Source organism: Ochotona princeps, chromosome 25 (genome assembly GCF_030435755.1).
Source record: "Ochotona princeps isolate mOchPri1 chromosome 25, mOchPri1.hap1, whole genome shotgun sequence".
Taxonomy (NCBI): Eukaryota; Metazoa; Chordata; class Mammalia; order Lagomorpha; family Ochotonidae; genus Ochotona; species Ochotona princeps.
The window spans coordinates 21,320,897-21,333,030 of record NC_080856.1 but is presented as its reverse complement, the minus strand read 5'-3'; the positions used below and the strand labels follow the sequence as shown (position 1 = coordinate 21,333,030).

The window sequence follows — 12,134 nt, the reverse complement described above, 5'->3', positions numbered from 1 at the left end:
CAAGGTGAAGCCAGCACAGGGCAAGTTCTGATGCACATCATCTTAGCTGGAAACTTGCAAACTGCTACCTAAAGGACTATTTGAGAGAGTTTAGTCTTACTTAGGGAAGCAGAAACACCATCTATCCAGTGGCCTGACTCAGTGAGGCGTAACTAACACCCTGACAGTGACCAGAGGAGCCAGGATGTCAGCAGGTGATGCAGAGAGGCCCTTGTGGGCGCTGAAGGCACCTTGAAATGTGCACAGCGGTGTGTTGCAGTCAAAACAAACAAAACGTGATCAGGTTCCTCTGGAAACAAAGAACAACCCTGCAACCAACTGCTCCACATGCTGAAATTATTCTGGAATCGCACAAAGATAGCCACTGATTTTGGTATTCCATTTTCCAAAGGCCTGCTATCATTCTCACCAAACAGGTAATATCAAATATCTACAATGGAGAAAAATACTGAACACACTGAACATCCTACTGCTATAGAAACCCCACTTTCTTGTGACAATTTTGCTTTTTTTAAATGAAAATCTCACTGTGCATTTTTTAAAAAGATTTATTCATTTTATTACAGCCAGATATACACAGAGGAGGAGAGACAGAGAGGAAGATCTTCCGTCCGATGATTCACTCCCCAAGTGAGCCGCAACGCGCCGATGCTGCGCCGATCCGATGCCGGGAACCTGGAACCTCTTCCGGGTCTCCCACGCGGGTGCAGGGTCCCAATGCATTGGGCCGTCCTCAACTGCTTTCCCAGGCCACAATCAGGGAGCTGGATGGGAAGTGGAGCTGCCGGGATTAGAACCGGCGCCCATATGGGATCCCGGGGCATTCAAGGCGAGGACTTTAGCCGCAAGGCCACGCCACCAGGCCCCTCACTATGGATTTAATTGCCAGTTACAATAGCAGATTAAGACATTCTCATGGAAACTTAAATCTCTGTTATCTGAAGCATAAACCAAAAAATTTTTTTTTAATTTTAAATTATCAGAAATATATTGAAAATGACTGCCAAAAATTCAGCAGCAAACACTGAAAAATTAAAGGAGCAGAACGAATCATGTTATAAACTGAGAAAAGTGGTGGCCACATGAAAAACAGCACTCCTGGCAGCCTGAGGTAGCTTCCAACCCTATTCCCAGAAAATGCAAGAAGATGTTCCTGTTTAGACGGAAGCTAACAGAGGGGTTAAAAGTCCAGAGATTGGACAGGGAAAGCAAGGAGAAGTCTAGCAACAGAGAGAAGTGATTGGCAGAGGTGAGCAGTGAGCAGGCTCAGGCCCAGACGTGAGATGGGAACTTTGGCTTTTGGAAACCGAAGACCAAGACGAGAGGAACTCCATCCTGCGGGAGCACAGAGGTGCGGGTCCTTCAGTTCCCTGGGAAGCTCAGCATCAACAAACTGCACAGCCCCTGCCAGTCACCACGCTGCGCTCAGCACCGGGGCCCTCCCACCAACTCCCTCCCCCATTCCAGGCCATGTACATTTGAAAGGCAAAGTCAGAGAGAGTGGGAGAGACAGAGAAAGAGATGATCTTCCATCTGCCAGCTCACTTCTCAAATGGCCCGAAGAGCCACAAAAGGGTCTGGCCATAGCCAGAGAACAGGAGCTTCTTTGAGCCCCAATGTGGGTACAGGGCCCCAAATACTTTGGCCACCTTCTACTAACCCCCTAGGCACATTAGCAGGGAGCTGGATCCAAAATGGAGCAGCCAGGACTAGAACTAGCAACCATATGAGATGCCAGCCCCACAGGTATGGGCTTTACACTCTGAGCCACAAAACCAGCTCCAATCATAGTTCTTGTACATTAGATCGCTACACCTGCTTATTCTTGATATCTGTTACTTTGTATCCCTGGACATAAAATTCCTAAATTTTTTCCTTCCCTTTCCCAGTCTCCAGGAACCACTATTTTATTCTCTATCTTCTGTATCTCTTATGTCTCTTTCCTTTTTAAAAATGTATTTATTTTTACTGGAAAAGTAGATCCACACAGAGAAGGAGAGAGACAGAAAAATCTTGCACCTGCTGGTTCACTCCCAAATTGCCACAACAGCCAGAGCTGAGCCAACCCAAAGCCAGGAGCCAGGAGCTTCTTCTTGGTCTCCCATGTGGGTGTAGGGTCTCAAGAAAAAAAAAAAAAAAAGAGTGAATACTGTGACACAGAGGGTTAAGCCACTGCCTACAGCACCAGCATCCCACATAGGCATCAGTTGGAATCCTTACAGCTCCAACTCCAATGCAGCTCCCTGTTAATGACCCTGGGAAAGCAGTGGAGGATGGCCAGCTGATGTTTGGGTGTCTGTCCCCATGTGAAAAAACTGGAAGAAGCTCCTGGCTCCTGACTTCAGCATGGCCCAGCTCTGGCTGTTGCAGCCATTTGGGGAGTGAACCAGCAGATGGGATCTCTGTTTCTCTCTCCCTTTCTCTAACTCTTCCTTTCAAACAAACAAAAAGGTTAAAAGGCTCATGGCACAATTGGCTAAACCTCTGCCTGCAAGTGCTGGCATCCCATAGGTGTGCTGGCTCCTGTCCTAGCTGCCCCACTTCTGATCTAGCTCCCTACTTAAGGGCTGGGAAAGCAGCAGAGGATGGCCCAAGTCCCTGGGGCCCTGTGCTTGTGTGGGAGACCCAAAGGAGGCTCCTAGATCTCAATGTCAGATTGGTTCAGTTCAGGCCATTGTAACCATTTGGGGAACATACATGCATGAATGAATGAAAAAATAAATAAATAAATAAATCTTTTTAATAAAGTGTATAAAGAGCTAGAGTGTTTGGCACAGAACTTAAGATGCTTCCTGGGAACTGGTGTTGTGGCATAGCCAGTGAACCAGATTTCTGCAAGGCTGGCAGCTAGGATAGGTACCAGTTCAAGTCCTCCCTGCTCCACTTCCAATTCAGCTCCCTATAAATGGCATAGGAAAACAGCACAAGATGACCCAAGTGTCTGGGCTCCTGCACTCACATGGCAGACTTGGATGAAGCTTCTGGTTCAGTCTAGTCCATGCTCAGGTGCTGTGGTCATTTGAGGAATGAGTCAACAGATGAAAGATTTCTTTCTCTCCTTTTCTTTCATGAAACAATAATCTTACCTAGTATATTTTCATCTATAATGACTTTCATATCTAAAGTTGATATGTACTCTTAATACCTTTAATATCTATAATTAGTATTTTGAATCTTTCCTCTAACTTCTTGAGCGTATGCAGTTTCATTTCTTCTAATATCTTTGTCAACTGTCTTCTGTGTCATTTTCTTGCTTCTTTGCTTGTCTGGATAAGTTTTTTCTTTTCCCTTAAAGATTTGTTTTCTTTATTTGAAAGGCAGAGTGACACAGAGAGAGGGAAACAGAAAGAGATCACTTTCCCAAGGATCAGATTCGCCTGGGCAGGGTCAGAGCAAAGCTTAGAGTCTAGAATTTCATATCTGTCTTTCACCTGAGTGGCAGGAACCCAAGTGCTTGTGGCTATCCTGCATTGCTTTCCTAGGGAGCTGGATCAGGAGTGGAGCAGCTGTATTAGAAATGGTACTCCAATACAGGATGCTGGTATCACAGAGTGCAGCTTAACTGGCAGTGCTACAACACCAGCCCCATCGAGGCAACCTTGATTTGATCTTACACATGACCAATTTTAACCTTACTGGATGGATTTTTCTATGTGTGTGCTCCTATAAATACTCGCAAGCTTTGTGTTCCATTTTACATTTTTATATTTTGTTGTATCACAGCAGCTTTAAACCATGACTAATTTCGCCCCACTCCTGAAGTCAGGGTACTCCTGAGCACACCAGCTCAGAGCCAGGTTTTTCCACCCTGATGGGTGGGAAAGCAGCTCCGTCAGTCTGCAGAGCTGGCCATATCAAAATGCCACAGCAGGGGCAAGCGGGACAACAGACACTGGTCTTCTCCCACCTCTGGAGGCTAGAGAGCCCCTGCTCAGCCAGCAGGACCTAGTTCCTGGTGAAGACTGCTGAAAGCTGCTTCTGCCCGAGTTAGGAGAGCGGACTGCGGTGTCCGCTTCTGAGATGAGCAACAGTCCAATGAGCTCCTCACTGTTCCCTTTAGCCTCAGTCACCTCCACGAAGGCCCTGTCTCTAACACAACCACAGGGCGGGGATTATGGCTGTGACACCATCAGTTTTGAGAGACAATTCAATCCATATTAAAAAAAAAAAAAAAAAAAAACAGGGCCCGGCGGCGTGGCCTTGTGGCTGAAGTCCACGCCTTGAACGCCCCGGGATCCCATATGCGCGCCGGTTCTAATCCCGGCAGCTCCACTTCCCATCCAGCTCCCTGCCTGTGGCCTGGGAAAGCAGTTGAGGACGGCCCAATGCATTGGGACACTGCACCCGCGTGGGAGACCCGGAAGAGGTTCCAGGTTCCCGGCATCGGATCGGCGCGCATCGGCGTGTTGCGGCTCACTTGGGGAGTGAATCATCGGACGGAAGATCTTCCTCTCTGTCTCTCCTCCTCTGTGTATATCTGGCTGTAATAAAATGAATAAATCTTAAAAAAAAAAAACAACCATTCCCAGGCAGTGGGTGAGCCCCAGCGCACTGTCCCCTCTCATCTTCCGTGTGCTTCTATCCCCAGTCATAGGTCGCTTCATCACAACCTTAAAATGATCAGTTCCAGAAGATTCTCTAGGCTTCTCCTTGGGGCATCTCTGGGCTTGCCTGCAATGTCTGTGGTGAACCCCGGCTGCCTGGTCATTCCCAGATGCCACCTCTGTCTCCCTGGCTGGAGTTGAGTGCCGAGTACTGTGGGTGCTGTGACCGGGAACTCGGGATAGGAGACAGGCAACTGTGCGGCTCAGTTTGTTTCCAGTGACCCCTTTCTTTGTGGCCTAATGTCCAGTATCATGAAAAGCAGCTGTGCTAGCTGCTTCAGGAAGGAGGGAAATTCAGACTGTTCCCCCATCTTGCACAAAGAGGACATTTGTCCCATACCCGTGATTTCTGTCTCTGTAATATTTCACATTGCCTGAAATAGGTTTCTGTTTTAACTGGTGGCCACTAGTTATCCCTTAGACTCCTACTCAGATGTCATTTTGTCCAGAAAAACCCTTTCCACACAGCTCAAGGCTCGGCTGGTGCGCCTCCCACACAGCCTGTCCCACCACAGCACCCACCATGCTCTCCTGGGACTACTGCTTTCATTACCCATATGGCCTCCCACGGGACGCAGGAGCCAGTGCACAGGAACCTGGGTGGTATGCCACTGTGCCCCCACCTCCAGGAGTCCCTGGGACACTGCAGGAGCTCCATAAACATATCCGCATAGGTAAACCAATGAGAGAAACCAGTGACAGCAACTGCACTTACACTGAGTTCTGTCTACATGACCCACATTTCCTGAAGGTAAGGATGCTCACAACACCAAGAACTAACTTAGCAGATGAGGAAAAGGAATTCGCACCAAACTGAACCAGGGCTTTGCAGGGTGCCTGAGAGTAAGTCACAAGATGCCAGCATCTCGCCCACGGGTGAAGTCCCGCAGGCCAGTACTTACGCTGCATGGATTGTTGACTGACTGCGCTGGGCTGTAGAAGGAGCCCCACTGGGCGGTTCGCCTCTCTTCCCGGGAAGGGGTGCCGTTCACAGGCAGGCCAGCTGGGCCCACACCTGCGGCGTTGGTTGGCTGGCTGCTGGGGGCCACAAGGGCAAAGGCGTCATCCAGGAGGGAGTGCATGGTCTGGCGTGCCTCCTCGATGGACGGCTGTGGCGGGATGTACTGGGAGGCCGGGAAGGGCAGGCCCGGGTACCTCCCCAGCTCAGCCGAGGACGGTGTCTGCACGTCTGCCGGGAGGTCGGGATCGGACTGCAGCAGGAGAAACAGAAGATGACTCAGACGCAAACTTTTGTAGCAGCCTTTAAACAAAACTCGAGGGCCAAGATGGCACTCAACAATTTCAAGGAAATTTTTAGTATAATTTAGAAATGACAGCTGAGGAATATGCATTACATGTGAAGGATGATAAAGGCTTTCATAGGATGAAAGGAAAAACAATGGGAAGACACGGTCACCAGCCGTTCAGCAGCATGCGCCTGTTTGAAATGCACTCTAGGGCCTTGCAGTACACACTTTTATGGGAAGACCTTCAGCAGCCAAAACACACATTACAAAGTGCATATATTGAAAAACTGAGTCAACTTCCTGAACAGAAAATAAGATTAAGGCAGATTTCTCTTCAGTACAAAACAGGGGCGTACTCATTCCCCAGAAAAGGCCAAAGTCACATCATTTAAAACTATGTATGTGTGTGTATAAATTGCAATACCTATTACAACAACTATGTGTAATGGCAAATGGTGAGAGTTATTTATTCAGAAATCATTTGCTTTCCAAGCATAACATTTGTATAATACGAGTCTTTAAGGGAGTTTTAAGTAGATTCTAGGGGCCTACCACTTGGGATGCTGGCTTCCCATAAAGGCACCAGTTAGATCCCAGCTCCTCCTCTTGTGATACAGCTCTCTGCTTATGGCCTGGGAAAGCATCAGAGGGTGGTCCAAGTGCTTGGGCCTCTGGACCCATGTGGGAGCCCAGGGAAAGCTCCTGTCTCCAGGCGACAACTTGGCTCAGCTTTGGCCTTTGAAGCCATCTGGATATGAACCAGCAGACAGATCTTTATGTTTCTCCTCTGTCTTTCAAATAAATTTTATTTTAAAAACTGTGTTTAAGAAACAGGAATATGGGCTCGGCACGGTAGCCTAGCAGCTGAATTCCTCACCTTGCACGCGCCAGGATTCCCATACAGGCACCGGTTCATGTCCCTAAGGTCCCACTTCCCATCCAGCTCCCTGCCTGCGGACTGGGAAAGCAGTTGAGGATGGCCCAAAGCCTTGGGATCCTGCACCCATACAGGAGACCCAGAAGAAGCTCCTGACTCCTGGCTTCGGTTTGGCGTAGCTCTGACTATTGCAGCTATTTGGGGAGTGAACCAGTGGATGGAAGATCTTCCTCTGTCTCTCCTCCTCTCTGTATATATGGCTTTCCAATAAAAATAAAGAAATCTTAAAAAAAAAAAAAAAGAAACAGGAATATAAGCAACAATTAAGATTTTTTTAAAAATGTCTGCTTCCTGAAACAGTGGTAGGAGCAACAGTTGCGATAAAAATCCGTGGGTGAATGGCAAAAGGCACAACAGAAAAGGGTGGAAAATAACCTTAAGCAGGAAATTTATCTTTGAAAGTATGTGTTTCAGAATTCCTAGGCAGGGAACATAGGAAGTGAGCCACTATGAAGTGGATTTTCATTAAGGAATTTTAGAGGAACAGGATTGCTGGAGATAAAGCATCAGCCAAGAGAATGCTGTGAACTTTCTGGAAAAACAGGACAGCCCAGGCCACCATGAAGATGCTGCACAGAGGGCCTCAGACCTGTGGATAAGGCAGGAGCCAGACCATGACAGGCCATTCTCTGTGTAAAACTCCATGGGCTGATGACAGAGCCCAGGGCTGTCACAAAACAAAGGGAGAGGAAGTGAGAATGAGTGATGCTTTGCAGTCTGTCCTGAGAAAATGAGCTCAGATATCCAGGGAACCCCCTTTCTCTGGCAAGCTCCACATCCCAGGAAGTCCCAGCTTCAGGCAGACAAAGCTCCAGGTGCCAGACCGTCCTAGGGAGCCCCAGAACCAGTGGAACCTCACACCCCCTCCCACCCCGTGTCTTTCCAGAAGCACAAGGCAGAGTAGGAGCGCCACCTGCTGTCAGAAGTGCCAGGCACAGCACCCGCAGCCCAGGAGCCTGGCGTGCTGTGTCACAAACAGGACAGCACAGCCCCAAAAGTGCAGTCCTGCCTGCAGCCTTTCCAACTCCCACGGGACAGGATGGGGACTGTGCTGCTCAGTCTTTGGGATGCTGGAAATCCAGTAGGTTTTCAAGGGAAAGGAAAGGCCTAGTTCTTTCAGATGATTTAAGTCCCAGATCCAGATCATATTGACATCTTTACAATTACCTGCTGTGATTGTATTTAGTTGTCTTTCAGGGTCAGTCATTTGGGTAACTTAGTGGAAAAATGCAAAGCTGGCCTTAAGAAACAGCCAGCTGCCTGCATTCTGCCAGAAGTGATTGTTAGCTCTAGAATCCCTTGTCTGAGCATGAGCTTCTGGCTCCCTCCTGTCCTGACCAGGCTGCTCTGGGAGCATCTCCGGAAGCGGGTGAGATCAGGGCTGCTCCCCAGCTGTGGCTTCAAGAGTCTGCACATGCCCAGGCCCGCCGGAGTGAGCGGGCTTGGCTGCGCCTCTGTCCTGGGGCGACTGTGTTGTGCTCGGCCTCTCCATGACACAGGCTCCTTCCCCCCTGCTCGTGAGGTCTGAATACTATCAGTGTCGGCTCTCAGTGTCCCTTTCAGTTTGAGAGAGAGAGGAAAAAAAAAAAACTACTTCTTTATTTCTCCATTTCCACTAAGCTTTTCTCTTATCAGAATAAAGTAGATAAAACACGCAGTTCATGAAAAAATTAAATAAAAAGATAAGCTTATTCTGGTGTAAAAATCTACAAAAGCCATGCAGAAATCGGATCCTCAAAAAGGTCACCAAAAACAAACACCATTAAAAAAAAGTCTGCCTGGACTTCAAACATTGTTTGCACTAATGTTAAATAGCGCATTGCTCCATTTTTCCCCAAATGAGCTTTTGGAAATACTCCTTGTCCCAACAGGAGGTAACACATTACCCTAAATACCACCTCCACCCCCACCAAGCAAGCCAAATTACCCTCTGCCCAGGCTGGGCCATTTCTCTCTGCTTTATAACTGACCTTGGGAAGTTGCCAGCCTATAGACGGAGTGGACAGGGCTTGCACAAGCAAATGAAAACCAGGGGTTTCAAGTATCGCTGCACACGGAGCATCCCTCCCCACCCCTCTCCCACATGCTTGGCCCTCAGCAGGCCCTGGCACTTCAGCCACTGGGGATCAGCAGCTGGCACTCCCTGCCCAGCTTCCAGGATGAGACACGGAGGCATCACGTACTGGGCACCCAATGTAGGCCGAGTTGTGAACGCCGGGAGGCCTCTTATAGGTGCCATCGCTGTCGGTGGTGATGAGCCTGTCCTTCTCGGCGTCCGCGGGGCAGCCGTTCACTTGGTGTTTCCGGCGGGGCTTAGGAGAACGCTTTATCCGTGAGCTGTTGGGAGACACAAAAATAACTTTAGGAGGAAGGAAATAAAGCTTCCGGTCACTGGCTTGCTTATCAACTGGCTGCGGCAGGAAATGCTGCTTGGGAGGTAAGCAATACGGAAGACACGGCCTTAGGCACGAGCTGGAAAGTCTCACACACACCCAGGGTACAAGAGACCATCCCAGGCAAGCCGTAGCCACGACACGGGGCCGAGACTATCGGGGCAAGCTGTAGCCACGACACGGGACCGAGAATGTCGGGACAAGCTGTGACCACCACACGGGACCGAGGATGTCGGGACAAGCTGTGACCACCACACGGGACCGAGGATGTCGGGACAAGCTGTGACCACCACACGGGACCGAGGATGTCGGGACAAGCTGTGACCACCACACGGGACCGAGGATGTCGGGACAAGCTGTGACCACCACACGGGACCGAGGATGTCGGGACAAGCTGTGACCACCACACGGGACCGAGGATGTCGGGACAAGCTGTGACCACCACACGGGACCGAGGATGTCGGGACAAGCTGTGACCACCACACGGGACCGAGGATGTCGGGGCAAGCTGTGACCACCACACGGGACCGAGTTAGAGAGGCATCAGAAGAGGCAGTTCAGTGGGGTCTGACACCAGGCTGGTCTGAGGGAGGAGGAGGATGGCAGGTGTAAGCGCAGCTTGCTGAGGGCCCAAAAGGGGACTACAGATGAACATTTGGGGGATGATGGGCAAACACTCTACCAGTATGGCAGCTCTGTGTGGCTGATGAATAGAACGGGCTAGAACAGAGAAGTAGCTGCACTTGCTACAAGTATAGACTCCGTGGAGCAGACAGAGAAAGTCATGATAAGGGGCAGAGGGCTGGGGAGACCAGAGGGTAGGCACTGCTGAATGAGACAGAATCCAAAGAGGCTGGAAAGCGAGTTACAGCACAGAGCAGGGAGGGCAAAGAAGGGAAATGTGCCCCCCCCCCCCTTCAGCTCATGATCAGGCAGCCCCACAGCACGGGCTGTGCCCCGTGGTGCTGCGGCCACAGGACCCACCTCTTCCGGGGCTCTATGAACACGGAGGGCACGCTGGCCGTGGGGTCCAGGATCTTGTCGATCTGCATCTGTGCCCTGCGGTACACACGGTGCCGCTCCCTGGTGTCACCCGAGGACAGCTCATCCACCACCGGGAACTCGTAGTGCCCGCGGCGCTTGGCACGCAGGCGGATCTTGTTGCGGTGGTGCTCAATCTCCGACTTGTGCCGCAGTGCGGTCTGGATCTGCAGGGAGGGCCAGGAAGGGGCCATCACAGAGGCCGAGGTTGTAGGGAGCATTTCCTGTGCTGCCCTGCACTGCCCCCACATCACTCCCTGTGACACCTGGGACTTTGCCTGGTGTGGGCACCCAAGGCCCAGGCCAGGCAGTGATAGGGCTGGGCGCAGTGACCTTGACAAGCGTATAACGTTGTCCCCAACACTGCATGGTATGTTACAAGGTGGGGTCATTTTCTTCTTCCCCCCAAGTTGCGGGGGATGGGGAGGGGGAAAGCAGGGGAACATGACTCAAACTGGGGAATTAGACCAGGGACACCTCTGAAGACACATTAGTCCCTTAATAATGCAGAGTATGCCCCGAGCTGAAAAGAGTCTCCACTTGCAATAATAAGACTACTTCAGAGAAGTTTCAAGTCAAGCACAGGTGCTAGAAGACATCACCACTGTACAGAATGCCGACTTACTGGGACCCGCGCTCCCCAGAAACAGGAGCAGGCCTCCAAAGATGAAAACCTGATCCCTAACCCTGGGGACCTGAACTAGGTCTTGCACAGTGAGCAGGAGCTGAAGAACGGCCAAGGCACAACTTCTTAAGGGGGTCCCAGCTCAGATCTGCTTTGTTGAGGCTTATGTGTCTGACACTGACCTTGAACAGTTTCGGACCTTAAAATATAGATGGAGGACATGTCAAACATCCCCAGCCTGAAAATAAACTAAAATCCAAAGCTTTCTGAGCACCCATGATGCACCACAAGCGGAAAATTCTATACCGTGAAACTTTCACATCCAAAATTGTTAGAATTATGGAATAAGATCAGCCTCAGTCCATGTAAGTCACAAAATACCTCATTATGAATATACAAATTTCCAAGATCTGAAAGCCTTCTAACTGCTCCCTTGTGTTTCAGATAAAGAATTTTCAGTCTGTACTATATGTTCAATTAATATGTCACCAGCTTACAGCTCACAATACTCATATGAAATTGTACCTTGTCCCTCATTTTTAAGCACTGGTCAAATCAGAATATAAGGTTTTTTTTTTGGAGTGGTGGGGAGGACATACTTTTTCATCAAAACAGATACCTCTTTGTTGATCTTGTTGGTTTCTGCTACTCGGTCGGCCAGGACAGGGTGCTGCACCGGGGGTGCCGGGATGGGCTGCATGGCGATTAGCTGGATCTTACTGGGGACCCGCCGGCTGGCTTCCGAGGAGCGGGAAATCCTGTCCACGTGCTCAAAGATAGAGGCTGAGGAATGCTGTTCATTCCCTGAGCTGGGGAGAGCAGGCCCTGGAGTGGGAGGAAAAGCCAACAATAAATTAACCAGAATTATGGGTTATTGATTTAAAGACTCCTTAGACAGGTCCCGAGCCAAAAACGCACTCGCCCCCTCCAATGGCAGAGTATTGGAAATGTCACTACTTGAGCTTCAATGATCTGTGTAAAACACTATCTGCCTTGGCTTTATTAAAAACTACAGATGCCCTTAGGAAAAGTGAGAGACTCATGAGGTTAGTCTGGGGGGGAATTGTACCATTGTACCTAAATGTGGTTTGATATCTTCAATAAGAAAAGGTAAAAGACAGGGGATCCGAGGTGCTCTGTTGGCCAATAAGTGCTTTACAGCAGGTCTAAGAGGGAGCTCCCTGACGAGACAGTGATTTAGTTGCCATGGTAATGCTATCCAGGCATCCCTCAGCAGCCAAGGGGAGCTGGCTTCTTGGCTTCCTGAACTCTGTGGCTATCAAAGTC

General features: G+C 49.7%; 1 protein-coding gene across 2 annotated transcripts in view; it reads right to left on the bottom strand.

The window, feature by feature from the left end:
- The window catches only part of KIAA1549 (KIAA1549 ortholog), a 108,239-nt gene that overhangs the window by 11,541 nt on the left and 84,564 nt on the right, over positions 1–12,134 (bottom strand). For both annotated transcript variants that reach the window (XM_058654929.1, XM_058654930.1), the window contains exons 13-16: positions 11,467–11,672; positions 10,166–10,389; positions 8,972–9,125; positions 5,507–5,815 (exon numbers count right to left, since the gene is read on the bottom strand). In XM_058654929.1, coding sequence (XP_058510912.1) covers positions 5,507–5,815; positions 8,972–9,125; positions 10,166–10,389; positions 11,467–11,672 — 893 coding nt within the window. The remainder of the gene's footprint in view (positions 1–5,506; positions 5,816–8,971; positions 9,126–10,165; positions 10,390–11,466; positions 11,673–12,134) is intronic.